This window comes from Canis aureus, chromosome 10 (genome assembly GCF_053574225.1).
Source record: "Canis aureus isolate CA01 chromosome 10, VMU_Caureus_v.1.0, whole genome shotgun sequence".
In the NCBI taxonomy this organism is placed as follows: domain Eukaryota; kingdom Metazoa; phylum Chordata; class Mammalia; order Carnivora; family Canidae; genus Canis; species Canis aureus.
Window position 1 is genome coordinate 19,352,343 of NC_135620.1, and position 19,812 is coordinate 19,372,154.

Here is a 19,812-nt window from a genome sequence, read left to right on the forward strand (position 1 = left end):
CATGGTAGAAGCAATCTGGGCTATAATTTGTTTTATTTTTTGAATTTTAAAACAAATACCAGAAGCATCTGTTGACATTCTTCCAAAATTAGTTTGTGAATGATCTTACACAGGGAAAGTTATACAAGTGTCATCTGCTTTTAGCTTAAAGTCTTCAGCAGGGATCCCTGGGTGGCGCAGCGGGGATCCCTGGGTGGCGCAGCGGGGATCCCTGGGTGGCGCAGCGGTTTAGCGCCTGCCTTTGGCCCAGGGCGTGATCCTGGAGACCCGGGATCGAATCCCACGTCGGGCTCCCAGTGCATGGAGCCTGCTTCTCCTTCTGCCTATGTCTCTGCCTCTCTCTCTCTCTCTCTCTCTCTGTGACTATCATAAATAAATTTTAAAAAAAATTTAAAAGAATAAATAAAGTCTTCAGCAGCCTGGAGTCCTCTTATGGAGAGCAGAGCATAGCAATGTACAGAATCAGCCATAGAGTAGATGTCATGGTTTATGTATATAACGCTATCAAAGAGTGTAACAAAACCATTATGCAGCCTTGTTAAAGATTTAACTGACATTTTTTAAATAAAAGACATCTTTCTGTAATACCAGCTGATGTTTTGCAATGCAAAACCTTGAGCTGAGTTGATTGTAAAGGCAGTAACTATGATCATTTATATTAGTATGCCATTTAATGTGAAAGTCACGTGATTCTCATACAGTAAAGTCTTCTGATGCTGATAACGAAGAAGGTGTTCATGCATGTTAGGAGGTGATGTAGAAAGTGAGGCTTTGAAAAAGTGAGTGATGGAGGGGCAGTCTGCTTGTGAGCCCTTTCAGCAAGCCATAAGGAAGCCCTTGGACTGATGTGGAACTTTTTCTAGCCATTCTTACTACTGCCAAGTCCTTTTTGTCCAAGGTCACCAAAATAGTGTATTCCCACATCTGAAAAAAACATAGAGTGTCTCTATGTTTGAAAAAGTTGAGATCAGTTTTGATGGCATTCCTGTCTCTGACCTAGGAGGTCATGTGATGTCTTGATGAACAAGGAGTGAGAATTATATAGATTCCCTTTTCTATGACCTTGACCTCACTGTTTCTTAAATAGAACTTGCATAAAGCTCCTTGTTTATAGTTCCATATTTATCTTCCATTCTGTAGGGCACCTGCTAATCAAATTTCTGAGCCTTTCTGCAGTCTGTGGGGGCAAATAAGCATTCTTCAAGTCTCATCTCAGGTGTCGGCTTCTTGTCAGCTGTGTCAGTCACATGGCTGTCCATCCACTTTTCTGAGATTTTGTTGCTTTCATCTGTAAATCCATTCTTTTTGCCTTAAGTCTATGTATGTGTCCTATCTGTCAATTTCTAGTTCTGTTATTGCTCACGGACTTGGTTAGGTAACCTCAAGAATCTCTAGGAAAAAAAAAAAAAAAAAGAATCTCTAGGAAAGCTGTCTTATCCTGGACAGAGCAGCCATGGGTTTAGTTGTTCCCAGATGGAGAGGGAGGAGGAAAGTGAGGTCACTGCCTACTGAGCAGTGCCTGGAAGCCAGGTACTATTGCCATCTCAATCTCTCTTTCTTTTGTCTTTCCTTTTCCTTAACCTTATGGATTTTTTCATTTTTCCAAAATTATCCTAGAATTCCCCAAATTTATTCCTGCCTCTGAATTGGATTTCTCTTCACATCATCTCTCCCTCCTTCATCCTCCTAATCCCCAACTCACTGGACACAGCCTCCCTTCCACCTTTAAGGTCTGAACCTCCTCCTAAACCTGTGAGGAGTTCCGATGCCAGGGATTCATAGAAGATTAGAAGACCAAAGGACTTTGGAAACCATCTAAGGTAGCATTTCTCAGTGTGTTCTGTAACATGCTCCTTCAAATCTTTAAAGAAATGAAATAAAAGTTAAAAAGAGGCCGGGTACCTGAGTGATTTAGTTAGTGGAACATCCGATTCTTGATATCACGTCTTGATCTCAGGGTTGTGAGTTAGAGCCCCACATTGGGTGAGGAGTCTACTTTAAAAACAAAAAAAAAAAAGGGATGCCTGGATGGCTCAGTGGATAAGCGTCTGCCTTTGGCTCAGGGCATGATCCTGGAGTCCCAGGATCAAGTCCTGCATCAGACTCCCTGCATGGAGCCTGCTTCCCCCTCTACCTGTGTCTCTGCCTCTCTCTGTGTGTGTCTCTCATGAATAAATAAAATCTCTTAAAAATAAATAAATAAATAAATAAATAAATAAATAAATAAATAAAAAATGAAAAAGGGCTTTATGACCATGTAAGCTTGAGAAACACCATTAACAAAAATACCAAAGTTTCTGTACTGTTGGGCTCTGCAAGGGCTTTAAAATACTACTGTGCATTCTGACTCTTTAAAGGAGAACCCTAAAATGCAATTTTAACAAACTTTATTCTCCTTTTTCTTCTTTCCTCTATTAACTTCTTTCCTCTATTTAACCTCTATCAACTTTTTTTTAAGATTTTATTTATTTATTGGTAAGAGACACAGAGAGGCAGAGACGTAGGCAGAGGGAGAAGAAGGCTCCCTATGGGGAGCCTAATGTGGGACTTGATCCCAGGACCCTGGGATCACATCCTGAGCCAAAGGCAGATGCTCAGCCACTGAGCCACCCAGTTGCCTCAACCTCCATCAGCCTTTGATCATTTTCATTTCTTAGACAAGCTCATATCTGTTGTCTCTTTTATCAAAAAACCTAGGGAAAAAAATCTAGGAGATGAGGTGCCTTGGTGGCTCAGTTGATTAAGCAGCTGACTCTGGACTTCAGCTCAGGTCATGATCTCAGGATCGCAAGATGGAGCCCTGCATCTGGTTCCCTGCTGGGCATGAAGCATGCTTAAGATTCTCTCTCCCTCTCCCTCCGATCACCCCACCCAATATAACTGAGTACTTTGGATGGTTTATAATAAATTAATGAGATCATTATCACTTAAAGCTAACCATATGAAGAAGGGAAACATGACTAGTTTATTAAAGTGCTTTGAACAAGTGAGATAAGCATGCAGATGGAAAACAACTAGACTAAACATCCTTTTTTTTTTTGGTCACACCCCACTCGAAAAATTATTTTAAAGCTGGGTTGCCACGAGATCAGGAACAATGTGGGAAATAGGGAATATAGTGATTGAAGAACCATGGGGGATATCCTTGGAAGCAGAAAATGTATAAATGCTTGATTATCTGGATGAAGAAGAAAAGACATTAAATGATTGAGAGTCAAGGACAGAGCTCGACTCGCCCAAAATCTTTACACGTGACTTTGATGAGAAAATCTGGACAGATTTCCTATGCATGTGGATGACAAGAAACTTCCATGTTGTGAGATGCTACACTGTCAGAAAGGGCCAGAGAGACTTCTTTTGAAAAAATTAATACATTTTAGGATAAAGGCAAGATAATACCAGCTTTGCATATGAGATCACTTGTCTTCTGGTTTAGGGGAAATGAAGCACAAAGCTCTTCAGAAAATGTCAGAGCAGGGATCCCTGGGTGGCGCAGCGGTTTAGCACCTGCCTTTGGCCCAGGGCGCGATCCTGGAGACCCGGGATCGAATCCCACGTCAGGCTCCCGGTGCATGGAGCCTGTTTCTCCCTCTGCCTGTGTCTCTGCCTCTCCTTCTGCCTGTGTCTCTGCCTCTCTCTCTCTCTCTCTGTGTGACTATCATAAATAAATAAAAATTAAAAAAAAAAAAAAGAAAATGTCAGAGCAGGTACAGCAATAAGGTGAACTTGAAGTTCCCCTGGGTTAAAGTGTCCAGGAGTCACTGAAGCCTGTGATTTAACTCAATGACTCCTGGACATAGCTGCTGCTATGACCAAAGACCCCATTAAAATGTTGGCTTTTATCAGTGAATATGTTGAATCAGAGAAAGAATGATGCCCTACTGTCAGTAAGATGGTGCCCCAGTTACTGAGCAATGTGTAAGTAATGTTAGTCACTACAAACTGCTGAATATAGGATGAGAGAAGGCCTCATCCTATATTGGAGGTTAGTATGTAAGGGAATAAGAAGAGCTCATTGTCTGAGTGAGGTATGTATATTGGGAGATAGAAGGAGGTAGAAAGACCAGTGTGAATCAAATCTCTATTGGAAGATCAAGTATCATTCCAAAGAGGTTGAGGCAAAACAGGTAAATGATCAGCGGTAGGGACATCCAAGAAGTAGCAGCAACAGGGCATTACATGGGGCCAGGGCATATCCAGAGAAGCATGTAGTAGGCAGTAGGAGATTGGGGTTATAAAATTGGAACACCAGGCATGGGAGCATATTTTGTTTTATACTTTGTTTTTATTGAATAAATTTTATGTGTAACATCACAAGTTTAAGATGTACAATGTGCTACTTTGATACATTTATGTACTATAATGTTGCTGTATATTGAAATTTACTGTATTGCAAAATAGTATATTGCAATACAGTATATTTCAATATACAGCAATATTATAGTACAATATTACTGTCTCTATTCATTGTACTGTGCATTAGATCTCCATGGCTTATGTACCACGCCTTAAAAGTTTCTAACCTTAAATACCATTGCTTTTACCCCCGCTCTCCCCTATCATTCCTTGGTAACCAACACTTTGCTCTCTGGCTTTTGTACTTTTAACATTTTTAGATCCCATATATAAGTAGTATCATACAGTACTTGTTTTTCCATGTCTGGCTTATCTCACTTAGCATAATGTGCTGTGCTCACAGTCTATCCATGTTATCACAAATGGGAGGATATCTCAAAAACAAAAACAAATGGTAGATATCTTTCTTTTTAGTGGCTGAATAATATTCATATATATATGAATCTTTTCATATATTTTTTATCCATTGATGAGTATTTGGGTATTTCCATATCTTGGCTATTGTGAATAATGCTGTGATAAACACGGGAGGGCAAATGTCTTATGAAATCTCATTTTCATTTCCTGAGGTATATATCCAGAGGTGGAATTGAATCATATTGTAAATCTATTTTTAATTTTTTTGAACAACCTCTGTATTGTTTTTTACAGTGGTTAGACCAATTTACTTTCCCATCAGCAATGTACAGATATTCTGTTTTTACTGCATCCTTGCCAGCACCCATTGTCTCTTGTCTTCTTGGTGGTTGCCGCTCTAACAGGTGTGAGGTGCTATCTCACTTGTTTAAGTTAGCATTTCCTTGGTGATTAATGATGAACAACTTTTCATGTATCTGTTGGCCATTTTGATGTACATTTTGGAGAAACTCTATTTAATTCTTCTTCCCCACCTTTAATTGGATTTTTTTGTTGTTGTTATTGGGCTGACTTACTTCTTTATAGGTTTTGAATATTAACCCCTTATGTGATATACAGTTTGCAGAATTTTCTCCCATTCTGTAGGTTGTCTTTTTATTTGACTGCTTCTTTTGCTGTGTGAGAGCTTTTGAGTTTGATGTAATCCCATTTGTTAAATTTTCTTTTATCATTTATGCTCTTCATATTGTATTAAAAAATTATTGCCAAGACCAAGATCAATGAGTTTCTTCCATACATTTTCTTTTACAAGTGCTATTGTATTACATCTTATGTTTAAGTCTTTGATCTGTGTCAAGTTATTTTTTTGGTAGTGTGAGATAGAGGTCCAAATTCATTGTTCTATATATGTTTCTCCAGTATTCCCAGCACTATTTGTAGAAGAGATTATCTTTCCTGTAGTTTGTATTTCTGTCTCCCTTGTCAAATATTAGTTGACCATTTATGCCAGGGTTAAATTCTATGTTCTCCTTTCTGTTCCATTAGTAGATGTGTCTATTTTTGTGCCAGTACCATACTTTTTTTTATTACAATGGCTTTGTAATAGTTTGAAATTCAGAAGCCTAATACTTTTGGGTTTGTTCTTTTTTTTTCTTGGGATTATTTTGGCTCTTTGGTGGCTTTTGTGGTTCCACAAAAATGTTTGGATTGTTTCTTATATTTCTGTGAAGAATGCCTTTGGTAATTTGGTGGTAATTGCATGGAATCTGTAGATACTCTTGAGTATTAGAGTTATCCTAATAATACTAATTATTCCAATACATGAATATGGGATGTCTTTCTATTTGTGCCTTCTTCAATTTCTTTTAGCAAAGTTTTATAGTTTTCATTGTACAGATCTTTCATTTCCTTGAGTAAATTTATTACTAAATATTTTATTGTTTTTGATGCTTTTGTGAATGGGATGGTTTTCTTTCTTTTTCAGATGATCCATCATTAGTGTAAAGGAATACAATTGATTCCTGTATGTTGATTTTGTGTCCTGACACTTTATTGAAATTGTTAATTCCAATAGTCTTTTTATTAATTATTTGGGATTTTCTATATGTATAGAACCATATCATCAGCAAATAATGACAATTTTACTTTTTTTCTTTCCTATTTGGATACTTCTATTTCTTTGTCTTGCCTTCTATTTCTTGTCTAGCTAGGACTTCCAGTAATGTATTGAATAGGAGTGGTGAGAGTAGGCATCTTGACCTCGTTCCTAATCTTAAAGGAAATGTTTTCAATTTCTCTCCATTAAATATAATGTTAACTGTGGGTCTATCATATATGACTTTATTATCTTGAGATATATTTCTTCAATAGACTGTTAAGAGTTTTTATCATAAAACAATGTCCTATTGTCAAATGTTTTTTTTCTATTGAAATGATCATGTGATTTTTATCTTTCCTTTCATTGATGTGATGTATTACATTTATTAAATTGCATATGTTGAACCATCCTTGCATTCCAGGGATAAATCCCTCTTGGCCATGGTGTATCATGCTTTTTGTATGTTCTAGAACTTGGTTTGATAATATGTCATTGAGGGGTATTGTCATCAGGGGTATTGGTTTATATTTTTTTTCTTGTATTTTTATCTGGTTTTAGTATCAAAATAATGCTGGCATTGTAGAATGAGTTTGGAAGTATTTCTTCCTCATCAATATTTTGGAAGAGCTTGAAGAAAGATCGGTGTTAATTCTTCAGTTGCTTGGTAGAATTCTCCAGTGAAGGATCTGGTCCTGGAGATTTCAGTTTTGGGAGTTGGTGGGTTTTGTTGTTGTTTATTCTATTTTTTTTACTCATTATTGATCTATTCAGATTTTCTATTTCTTCCTGATTGAATCATGGTACATTGTGTGCTTCTAGCAATGTATCATTTCTTCTAGGTTATGTAATTTGTTGCCATGTAATTCTTTATGTTGGTCCCTTGTTATCCTTTTTTTTTTCTCTAATATCAATTGTAATGTCTTCCCTATCATTTCTGATTTTATTTATTTGAGTCTTCTCTCTTTCTTCAGTTGGTTTAGTTGAAGGTTTGCCAATTTTGTTATCTTTTTAGAGAACCAGCTTTTAGTTTTGTTGGTCCTTTTTACTATTTTTCTGGTCTGTGTTTCATTTATTTCTGCTCTGGGATCCTTATTATTTCCTTCCTTCTGCTAACTTTGGGCTTATTTTTTTCTTCTTTTTCTGTTTCCTTGAGGTGTAAAGTTAGGTTGCTTATTTGAGATCTTTCCAATTTATTGACGTAGTATTTATTGCAATAAACTTTCCTCTCAGAACTGCTTTTGCTGTATTCCACAATATTTGATATGTTGTGTTTTCATTTTCTTTTGTTTTGAGATAATTTTTTATTTCCCTTTCAATTTCTTCTTTGATCAAGTAGCTGTTTAGAAGTGTGCTATTAGTTTCCACAATTTGTAGATATCATTTTCTTCTTGTTGCTGTTTTCCAGGTTCATACCATTGTAATTAAAGAAGATAGTTGGTATGATTTCAATCTTAAATTTGCTAAGATTGTTTTGTGGCTTATGGCATGATCTACCCTGGAGATTTTCCATATGCATTTGAGAAGAATGTGTATTCTGCTTCTTTGGGATAAAATGTCCTCTACATGTCTGTTAGGTCCATTTCTTTAAAAATGTTGTTCAATTCCAGTGTTTCTTTGTTCATTTACTGACTAAATGATTTACCCATTGTTGATAGTGGGATGCTGAATTTCGCTACATTTGCTTGTTGACCCATCTGCTAAGATCAAGTATGCACTACCCTCCAATTATTGTCTATTTCTTCCTTAAGATCTGTTATTAATTGCCTAATATGTTTTGGTGCTCAGGTGTTGAGAGCATTATAAATTTATGATCATTATATTTTCTTGATATATTAACCCCTTATCTTATGTAATGACTTTCTTATTACCCATTTGCCTCAAAGTCTACTTTGTGAGATAAGTATGGCTATGTCTTCCTTCTTTTCATTTCCATTTGCTTGGAATATCAACTTATGTCCTTTCATTATGAACCTATGTGTGTCTGAAATGAAGCTGAAATGATTCTCCTTTAGGCAGCATAGAGTTGGGTCTTGGTTTTTTTTTTAATCCATGGAGCCACTCTGTGCCTTTTGACTGGTAAGTACAATTCATTTATATTTAGGGTGTTTACTGATATGCAAAGATTTACTAATGTCATTTTATCTTTTTCCTTTTGGTTATTTTGTGTCTCTGTTGTTTCTTTTTCCTTCTGTTTATGTCTGCCTTTATATGTTGGTGGTTTTCCATGGTGATTTGCTCAGTGTCCCCCTTTTCTTTTTTAAGATTTTATTTACTTATTCATGAGAGGCATAGAGAGAGACAGACATAGGCAGAGGGAGAAGCAGGCTCCCTTTGGGGAACCTGATGCGGGACTCCATCCCAGGACCCGGGATCACGGCTGGAGCCAAAGGCAGACATTCAACCACTGAGCTACCCATGTACCCCAGTCTTGCCCTTTTTTATGTATAATGTTTCTGTTCTAGATTTTCCCTTTGTGGTTACCAAGCATTTACATAGAACATAGATAAAATAATTGCTTTTCTTCTGATAGAGATTTATCATCATTCATTTATCTTCATTATAAAGGTTCCATCTTTTTACTCTTACTCTATATTTTTGATGTTACAAATTATCCCTTTTTATGCTGTGATTTCATTACCAAGTTGTAGTAGCTATAGTTATTTTTTTTTAAGATTTTATTTATTTATTCATGAAAGACACACACAGAGAGAGAGAGAGAGAGAGAGAGTCAGAGACACAGGCAGAGGGAGAAGCAGACTCCGTGCAGGGAGCCCAACGTGGGACTCAATCCCGGGTCTCCAGGATCATGACCTGGGCCGAATGCAGGTGCTTAACCGCTGAACCACCCAGGGATCCCTGATATCATTATTTTTAACGCAGTTTTCCTTTCTCCTTTATGTTATAGTTGAGTTTATTATATTCTAATTCTGGTTGACTACTTTCCAATAGTAATTCTTTTAAATATTCCTTCTGCCCCCTTCTCCCTTTCATCTCCCTCTGGGCCACCCATTATTCTTATGTTGGCTTCTTGAATGGAATTAGATAGTTCTTATAGGTTTTCTTCACTTTTTAAAAATCTTATTTTTCTCATCTATAACCCCTGAATCATTTCTATATTTCTCTCTTCCATCTTACTCATTCTCTCTTCCGTATGATCTAGTTTATTTCCACTGTGTTCCTAATGTATTTTTCATCTCATTTATTGAGTTCTTCTGTTCCAGAATTTGTTTGGTTCTTTTTTACAATTTCAGTCTCTTTGGGAAAGTACTACTGTTCTTTAATTGTATCCCTGAAACCATCATATTGTCTTTCTGAGTTTTCTTGTATGTCATTGAATATCTTCACAATTGCTATTTTAAACTCCACTTAGATTGCAGTATTCCATATCTTTGGGTTTGATCCATGGAAAATTGTCATTTTCTGCTGTACTTTATTACCATGATTTTTCATGATGTTTGATGAAAAGTGCCTTTGCCACCATATTTGAAGCAGCAAATACCTTTCTTATTTAGGCTTTTTTTTTTTTAAGATTTTGTTTTTAAGTAATCTGTATACCCAACCTGGGTCACAACCTGGAAAGTCATATGCTCCACCCACTAACCTAGCCAGATGCCCCAAGGCAAGGTTTTATTTACTTTGATACTAACAGTTGAACCTTGGTAGTTAGGAGCCTTCCTTTTGTTTTCCAGAAGGTGGCGCTATAGCACCAGTTCTTGGTTTCTCTGTTGGAGTTGGGAATGCAAGAAAAAGGAGAGGGGTGATTGAGGTGGGGTTGGGGGGAGTGTCCTTAGTTAGCACTTGGGGCTTTGGGTGGTGCCCCTGCCCTGGTAGGGAGAGTCATCAAGTGTGAGGGGAAAGGGGGATCCTAGAGGTCTATGAGTGGTCCTCTTGAGTCCTGAGGTAGATAGTAGGAGTCACTTCACCTCTCTTTGCCTCTTTCCCTTTCCTTCCCTCCCCTCAGTTACCTTGGTTTCTCCTCAGAGAGGGCAACTGGCCTTTCCAGCTGCAGCACATGGGACCAGGCCGATTCACCACTCACCCACCACTCACCCACTCACTGTCATCACCCTTGACCTCTTCTGTCAGAAAGGTCACGGCTCCAGTACCACTTCTCTCACTCTGCAGCCTCCTCGGGTTCAGTTCAGTCACATTCACATTCACGTCCACAGATGGATGGATCTCTTGGGTGTCCTTGTATGTTGTGAATGCAGAGGCACTTTTGGAGGGGGTGGTTATATATGTCTCATTAGTAGTATATCAGAGGGAAGGAAAAAAGGAATGACTTACCCGGCTTTGTTGCTGACATCACTGAGGGAGTCTGTTTTACCGTGGGACTCTAAGGCAAGCTGAAAATAAGGAAGTACTTTAATTTAGGAAACACATTGTGAAATTTAGAACTGTTTCTAGAATTATGAAATCAAGTCCAATCAGGTACAGCAATTAGTTTGCAGATTCCCTGACGTTAGTAACCCCCCCTCTGAGCAATAGTAAGTGGGACTCTATCAGTATGTGGGGTAGAGAATAAGACCCCACTTATGGCTCTACTGCCTGCTGCTTTTCCCTTTTGATCCTGCCCTGTACTTGTTCCTGTGGCTTCTCTGACATTGGTCTCTGCTTGCCTCTCTGGAACAACAAATGATTCTCCTTGTAACCGTTGCATTTCGTGAAGCAATGTGACTTTATTGGTGAGGGAGATTTGGGCTGGGGCCCTCTGCATGAGGACATTCCAAAAATATAAGAACGCTCTGAACTGACAAACAGGATAGGATGAAAATACTATTTAATCTAACAAATGAATTCAAGAAAGGATACTTATCATTCTGTAAATAAGCTGTGTGTTGTGTGTACAAGAAGATGGAGATTGAAATGTGAAATTGTTCATATTCAGTCACAGATAAGGCAATTTCATATTATATCATGTATTAACTGGATGAATTTATTATGCTGACATTATACTACAAAAGACTAATAATATGGAAATTTAAAAACAGTATACAAAATGTTTTATACACTAATTACAACTACACATTTTTATAAGAAACCCATTGTACATAGAAGACTGGAGGGGAGAAGTGATTTATGTTTAGATCATGAATGTATAGAACTATTTCAGCATCATGTATTATGGAATCTGATATTCTATGATGATCTTATTCTAGGACGAATGAAATGTGACAGAACTACTGGTTCTTGAGATAGAATCTTATTTGGTATTGTTCACTAGAAAATTTCTACTTTAACTATAACTTAGATTTATCTTGCGATTTGCTTCATTTTGGGTTTACATTTTCAGATTTGGGGCATTTTTGCCATCCTTAGAGCAGATATGACTCTTTGAAGCTTATAGTATCTCAAACTCTGTATAACTTTAGTTTTGATCCTTTTGTGTAGATCCAAGATTCTAGAAGTTAATTATAGCAGCAACTCACATTTGCATGGTCCCTACAAAGCACACATAATACTTTGATGTATTTTGTCTCGATTGCTACTGTAGGTGATACATAAACTTGCTTTCTCTTACATCTGTTTCTTTTCTTTTCTCCCAGGTCTACCAAAAGCAGCTGTGATCAGCCAGCTGCAGGCTTTAAAGGGCTCCGCTGGCTTGTGGGCTTTCGGCTGTACTGCCAATGACATCATTTATATAACTCTTCCTCTGTATCATAGTTCAGGAGCTCTTCTGGGAATCGGTGGATGTGTTGAGTTGGGTAAGTTTTCCTTTTCCGTTCGATAAATTTTCTAAATGCTTGTTAACTCTAACTTGTGTTCATCAAAGTTCGAAAGTCTATCAGTAGAATTCAGAGTGATTGTGGGCTTATTAAATAATTACAACATAATCTTCATTAAAAGGACACAATTTCATGACATACTCTGTTCCTGAAAGGAAAAGAGCAGTGTTTTCCCTGGAACATCTTCATATGACTTATATTGTTGTGAAAATTAGGTTGTCACAATTAGGTCCTGTCATCATTGATTAACTTGGCTGGTGCTATCTTACAAATTCTGTGTTACCAACTCTGAATCTCAAGAAATATTGAGGCAGCTTTAAGCTTTTAAAAATAAATAAAATGTACATATTCAAGAACAAAAGTAAGGGAATACTCTCCGTCTCTGTAAAGAAACCCTTATCTGTAGTCATGCTCTAATACTTGCAACTCCCTTACTTATTTTGACCTCTTCTTTCCTCCCCTGAATTGCAAATATATAATTATACATATTTGCAGTCAAAACATAGAATTCCATCATGAATTTTTTAAAGAGTTATTGGATTGTAATAGTAATGGTTTCAAATGAGCTTGATAGGAATGGCCACTGATGGATTATAAAAGCCTTGAAATTGACTATAAATGTTCTAGACAGGGCAGCATCATTTGTCTTTTATGTCAATTCTGTCTTTGAATATTTTCCCTGGTGCCTGTTTTTGCCTTTCCTCATAGGAGCTACTTGTGTGTTAAAAAAGAAATTCTCAGCAAGTCAATTTTGGAATGACTGCAGAAAGTATAATGTGACTGTGTTTCAGTATATTGGAGAACTTTGTCGCTATCTTTGCAAACAACCTAAGGTAAGAGAAGTTGTTTTCAGAGAGGAAAAATAATTCCAGAAAGAAAAAGTATGGAGAAAAAAATAATTTCTGTGTATACTCCACCTTCTTCCAGAACAAAGTTTTGACTGACTTACAGAGGTATATGCAATACCCCACGATAAAACAAGTATAAAACAAGGCACAGGAAATAAAAGGAGAGCAGAATTGTATTAATGTGCTCTATATTGTGGCAGGATAGGAGGGACCCACAATCCAGTCCACTTTTATGTTTAGACTGATTAAAATTCCTGCAAATGTAGCACACATCCGATTATGAAATTAGATGCATGCTCTATACACAGAAAGCGGTTACTGCAAGGTCGAATTAGATCATTGTTCCAAATGCTGTTCTTCAAAAAACAAAACAAAACAAATGATATTGATTAGAGTTGCTTGTTATTTCTTTTTTTTTTTTTAATAAGTGATTAGTCTGTCTCTTTGTTTGGTTTTGATTTAAACTTAAAAAAGAAATTTTGCTTTCATGTGTTCTTGTCTCCCCACCTAAAACCATCATTTCCACAATTGATAAATTGCCCCGTTCTGAAATTAGACAAGCAGAGAGAGTTACAAGAGCCTAAAGTTTGTCTTTATTAGTTTGTTTGCTTTTTTGCCCTCAGACGTTCTTTTCTTGGTCTCATTTGTATTTTGAGATGCTTATTTTTTAACTGATTTTCTAAACATTCTTGAGGCTATGAAGAAATGACCTTCTGTTATCAAATTCCCAGCCCCATGAATAATGGTGATAGGAAATGCTTCCCTATGTGGGACAGGCAGCAGAAACTGATGGCCTGCCCTTGGCCTTTGATAAAGCCCTTTCCTCAAGTCTCCCTCATCACTTTTGCCATAATCATGCCAGCTCAAAGCATGGATGGTGGGCTGAGATGTCTTCTCTGGCTGGCTCAAACATGTACATGTAATCCTTCCTTTACCCACAGCACAGCTGAGACAAGGCTGGAAGCATTTAAATAAAACTTTGTAGAAGATATGGGATTACATAGGGAAGAAAAACACAAGAAAAATGTGAAACTGGGTAGTCTTATTTACAAAACGCTTTTATTCACTTTAAACTTGAAGTTTACCATGTAGGGACCTCCTGTTTAGCTCCTGACTCATCCCTTTTATGGCCAGAGCTGTCCTTGTTCTCTTCTTGGTCAGGAGTGCTTCAGATAGCTTTAGATTCCCTAGATCCATCACTAAGGCAGGGGATCCCAGAGAAATGTTTTAGACCTTTTGACGTTTATTTTCTCCAGGGAGACTTTACCAATGTTAGAGTTTTGGTCTTATCTGAAGAGTCCTAGCAGAGAGATTAATTACAATGCCACAACCTAGCATATTTTCTAGTTTTTATTAAAGTGTTCTTTGGTAATGTGATATCTGGACTAGGATAATTTAGGGAATTAATGCCCTCCAGTACGATAGAAGCCACCTTCAGTAAAGGACAGATTAGGCACTACCTATAATGAACTTCTTTGTGGGCTTTCTAAACTGTGCCCCTAGCCACTCCTTTTTCTTCTTATCCTTTGATAGCAGCATTAGCTTTTGCAAGGTCATTTGTTTAGTAAATATGTACTAAACAGCTGACATTTTTTTCCTAACATTTTACTATGTTAAATGGTGCTGCAATTAATATCTTTATGCATTGTAGCCAGTGGAGGGGCTCAGGAGGACATGGATATTTTGGTGATTCTTATGGCATATTTCCAAATTGCTATTCAAAATGGTTGATGTGATTTGGAATCTCATTGTGAGAGTAAGCCTATTGTATGTATGGTCTCTTATCAGGACTGCATGATATTAAAAATAGTTTTCCAGTTATGTTTCATGGAGAACTTGAACCTCCTTCAAAGTTTCTCAAAAGTCTCTGAAGGATAGTGAACAGGGAAAATAGGACAATCTTCATGGTTCAGTCTTTCAAATATGATGGATGAAACCCAATTTGCTAGTGCTTCTTAATAATATTTTGTTTGAACAAAGAATGTCTTGGGGGTTTTTTTCTTATTTTTTTAAATGGGGAAAGAGTCATTTAATTTTATTTTTAATTTTGTAGACAAGAAACAAACATTTTTAAATTCTTTGTTGAGATTACTAGCAAGGTGGGATAATTTTCTGTCTGTATTTCTCTTTAAAATATCTTTTATGAGTCTTTTACTAATTTATGTCCTTAGCACATAATGTTTTATCTCATCTGTTGGAGCTACCATTTCCTATGATAAAAATATTAGTAGTTTGTCATTTTCACAACAAATCTTTTTTTCAAAGTGTGTTCCTTTGAATTTTTTTTATAAAAAGAAATATCCTTTCACCTCTCTGAATTTGGAATGCACTAATTTTGGGAAAATGCTATAGGCACAGAGCATATGAGAGAACTGAGAATTAAAAGTAGAATATCTAATTTTTTTTAGTTAATTAAATATTGTAATTATTTTTTTTCCACTTGAGATAGAGAACACGAGCAAGGAGAAGAGGGAGAGGGACAGAGAGAGAGGGCTCCCTGCTCAGGAGGGAGTCAGCCGACATGCAGCTCAAACCTAGGACCCTGGGATCCTGACCTGAGCCAAAGGCAGATGCTTAACCAGCTGAGCCACCCAGGCGCCCTAAATATTTCAATTCTTAACTAAAGTTCTTTGAAAAAAAAGATAGTGGTTGTGAAATAATCTCTAAGCATTTACCTGAAGGCAAGTGGAGGAGGAGAGAAGGCAAATAAAAAAAAATAGCTTTGCTCAAAGGAGAACATAATTTTTTGATGCAGAGATGCATTGTATTACTTAATCCCTTTTGTTGATTTCACACAGAATGAGAACAAGCAGTTCTTGGCATTAAAGATTAGGGAAGGAAGAAAGTCATTCTGTTAAGACATCTGACCCCTCCAAGGAGGTCTTGCTTGTTTTCTGTCTGGTATTTATTCCTGTCAGTGAACTGCTCCTGCAGGGAAGGGGGCCGTGTTTGCTGCCCAGCACAGCAGTGGCTTCAGGTAAGGCCAAGCCTAAACAGGCACTGGGGTCAGTGCCCTCAGAGAGTTAACAATGGATGTCTCCTAAACCATGGTTTGAAGCCCCATAGACATTTGTTTAGAATAAATCCTTAAGTTAAAAAAAAAAAGAAGAAGAAGAAGCAAAACCGCCTACTCTCTGAGGACACCCAGATTCTCTGGGAAACGAACTAGGGGTGGTGGAAGGGGAAGTGGGCGGGGAGTGGGGGTGACTGGGTGACGGGCACTGAGGTGGGCACTTGACGGGATGAGCACTGGGTGTTATTCTATATGTTGGCAAATTGAACATCTATAAAAAATATATTTAAAAAAAAAAGATTTGTTGCCCATCCAAGGGCAAGTCATATATTCCGAAGGAGATTCACCTGCAGGCAGAATTCAGTCTGAGTTGAGTGTTTAAAGGTGGGATTCCTTTTGCTTTTAGTTAATTACATCATATTTTGAATCTTCACTGAGGTTCTTGGAAGAAAAGATAGTGTTTGTGAACTAATCTTTAAGCGATTACCTGAAGGCAAATGGAAGAGGAAAGAGGGAAATAAACAGAGCTTTGCCCAAAGCTGCATGAGGTTTACATGCGTAGTTGCGCAAAAACACCCGCGGGGTGGCTTTCCTTGGCAGGAAGCATTTATCCACCCCCTACCGAGTCCAGTCTTTTTTCTCTTTTTCAAAAAGTCCAGTTACAAAAGTTCCTCTGGCATAAACATTGGATGTGCCAACTTCTGGCAACACTGCCCTTTAAAAAAAGCCAAGGTACTGGCTCTTAGAGAGCAATGGAGTAATTACTCTCCCCACCCCCCACCCCCCACCCCCGGAAAATAGGAAAGCAGCTCTTCCCCAGGGTCCAATCTCTCAAGTTTTCTGCATTACTGAAGCAGCACAATGAACTCTCTGATTGGGTCTAGTTCTTTGTTTTCTTAGCATTAATGCTGCATTTCCTATCGACTGGTGAGGAATATGGTGGCGTGCTCTCCATCAATGATCCTCCAGGGGATTCCTGCATGGTTCCTTGTATTTAAAGAAACTCTGCCTAAAACTGCCCACAGTTAGCAATCTCTAGGGGTGGGATCGTATCTATCACTCACTCACTCATTCATTCATTCATTCCAGTAATATTGCAGGTTTCAGTATATGGGGGTAGGCAGTGAAATAACAGAAGGCAGGATGAGTCTCAGGTGTTTCGCTGAAACAGGTAAACGGTGAGCCCTTCACAGAGATGAGGAAAAGTGAGATTTAAAGAGTTAAAATTAAATTTCTTTTGGACCTGTTACTTTGGTGTGTTCCTTAGGCATCCAGGTAAAGAAATGGAATAGGCAGTCAGATGTAGGAATCTGGAGCCCATCGGTACAGAGGGTGAGATATAATTAATAAAGCAAAGACCTATTTTATGATACATATGTGTAATACCTGCTTTTCAAGTTAATATTATATTTTGTCATTTAGGCAGTATAGTTTGTCTCAACATAAAACACCTACATATTGACATTTTGAAGGCACAGCCTTTACTTTCTAGTATATGTATTTTGGCGTATGCATTTTAGTGAATATATCTTCTATAAGTTATATACCTTTTCTTTCCTCTGTTTTCTTAAAAGCCAGGAAATTCACTGGCCACTAGTAAGTATCCTTTGGATTCTGGATACTTTCGTTAAAGTGTATTAAAACTTTGACAAAATGGATTACATTCAATTGTTACTCTGAAAAGACAGACATTTTACAGGACCCGGATATTTGATAAATATTAAATATTGTTCATTAAAAGCCATATTAATTTTTTTACTAGCAATGTTTGGACAATTGTGCAGGGCATGCTTAAGTGTTTGCTGGGCTTATTTGAGGATAACAAAATGAAGACCTTAAATAACAAGAATCAAACATCAGCACCGTAAGATTTTAAGACTTCAATTTGAAAAGACACCTGCTCTATTTTCTCCAAAGAAAACTCATCATTTCTTCCAAACTTCAAGTTTTCCTTGTTGTATTTAGGTAGGAGGTGGGGATGGAGAAGTATCAAAGAATAAAATTCCAACAGAAGGGAGTAACTTATGCTAAGTTGGCATAGATGAATAAATGTACCTTAATGAATGTATTAAAAACTTTCATTCTTTTATCATGTTTTCATTTTCTTAGTTTCTACATAGCTTCAAATGTTTTATCACCCCATTTTCATCTTTCCACATCTTGTAAAAGATGTAGTTTATCAAAACATTGAGATCTGGAAACTTTTCTCATCACAATAACCTCTAAAGAATGATATTTTTAAATTAATATGAGCTTTAATTCTTACTAAGATGTTCTGAGTTTCATTTACATTTTCTACTCTGGAACTGTCAAAACAATTGATTTCATCTCCGAGACCTAGTCGTTTTAAGATATATATACATGTTTTGTTATTTCTTTCCCCCAAATATTTGAAGCATTTTATTATATGGTTGAGTAAATCATCTCTTTTAAAACTCAATTTTCCGTAAGTAAATCAAAGATGTGTTTAATATTCTCATACTAGATATGAAAGCAATTAGAAAAGTTGGCAAGTTCCCAGAACCTTCTTTTCTGCTTAGAAACTACAAATATAGAAATATAGTCCTTAGAAGGACTAACATAAGAAATAACTATAAGCAGGCTAAATGCTAGTAGAATTAGCAGGGAATTAATAAATATTTTGAGATGTTGTAGATTGTGTATATTGTTAAAGAGTTTTAATAAGTGCTGATTTTTAATATTTAATGATTCATACTTCACAAGTAGTGATATATATAATATATAATTTTCTATCTGCTTATATTATTCATGCTATGCTTTCCAGTAAGAATATACATATCTTTTATTTATTACATTTCCCAACAAATAGGGGCACCTGGGTGACTCATTCACTTAAGCATCAGACTCTTGATTTTGATCCCAGGACTCCCAGGATCACGCCCTAGGCTGAAGGCAGGTGCTCAACCGCTGAGCCACCCAGGCTTCCCATCATTGTAAAATTAGAGTAATTTTTGTGAGTGGTGAAAATAATTGGTCTTTCACTAATAAAAATCATATTTTAACTATAAAAACCAGTTTAGAGGCACCTGGATAGCTCAGTCAGTAGGCTCTTGATTTTGGCTCAGGTCATGATCCCAGGGTTGTGAGACTGAGCCCCACCTCCCGCTTGGCACTGAGCTTGGAGCCTGCTTGGGATCTGTCTCTCTCTCTTTGTCTTTGACCGACCTCACGCCCCTCCCCCGACCCCTGCTCATGGACACACACTCTCTTTCATCTAAAAAATAAGTAAATAAAATAATGATTATAAAACCTGTTTAAGTACAGCATGATGGTTTTTAAGTAAAACTTTAAAATATTAAAATAGTAATAATTTTATAACATTTTTCACAAGTAAAAGTACTAAAAACAAAAATAGAAAATTAAAAATCTTGAAGATATGATGCCTGTTTGCTCTTGGGTTATACTATTTTTAATGTAAATGTGGTATGAGAGTGAGGTTTTCCTACAGTCCAAATTGATTTAACGTTTTAAAATTTACATCCAAGATTGTTTTATTATGTATTTGCAATTTTACACGTTGCCTATTCCTTTAATGGCATGTTCCTGACGTCCTTGTTACAGACAAATAAAATCTTTGCCCTTCAGTGAGCAAGAACAAGAATCTTTCAGCAAATGATAAATGACCAGAATTTTCCAAGTGATCATTTTATTCCCAATGGAAAAAAATAACAATAACTTTATATTAAACATATCAAGGATCTATTTCCAGCCTTTCCATTAATTCTCTGTATCACATCAGGCAAGTCATTTCATTTCTTTGCCCCTTGGAGTCAGGGAGCTTGAAATTCAAACTTAACTTCCATGTCTCGAAAGTTCCTTGATCTTGGGCAAATTAGATTGCTTTTCTGAGCAGTTCCCACTTCAATTTTTTCATCTATAACATGAGAGTAATAG

The 19,812-nt window shown here is 37.0% G+C and overlaps 1 protein-coding gene across 3 annotated transcripts in view; it reads left to right on the forward strand.

Moving 5' to 3' along the window:
• SLC27A6 (solute carrier family 27 member 6) overlaps positions 1 to 19,812 on the forward strand; it is a 71,893-nt gene that overhangs the window by 16,776 nt on the left and 35,305 nt on the right. For all 3 annotated transcript variants that reach the window (XM_077911531.1, XM_077911532.1, XM_077911530.1), the window contains exons 3-4: positions 11,857 to 12,015; positions 12,745 to 12,869. In XM_077911531.1, the coding sequence (XP_077767657.1) occupies positions 11,857 to 12,015; positions 12,745 to 12,869 (284 nt within the window). The remainder of the gene's footprint in view (positions 1 to 11,856; positions 12,016 to 12,744; positions 12,870 to 19,812) is intronic.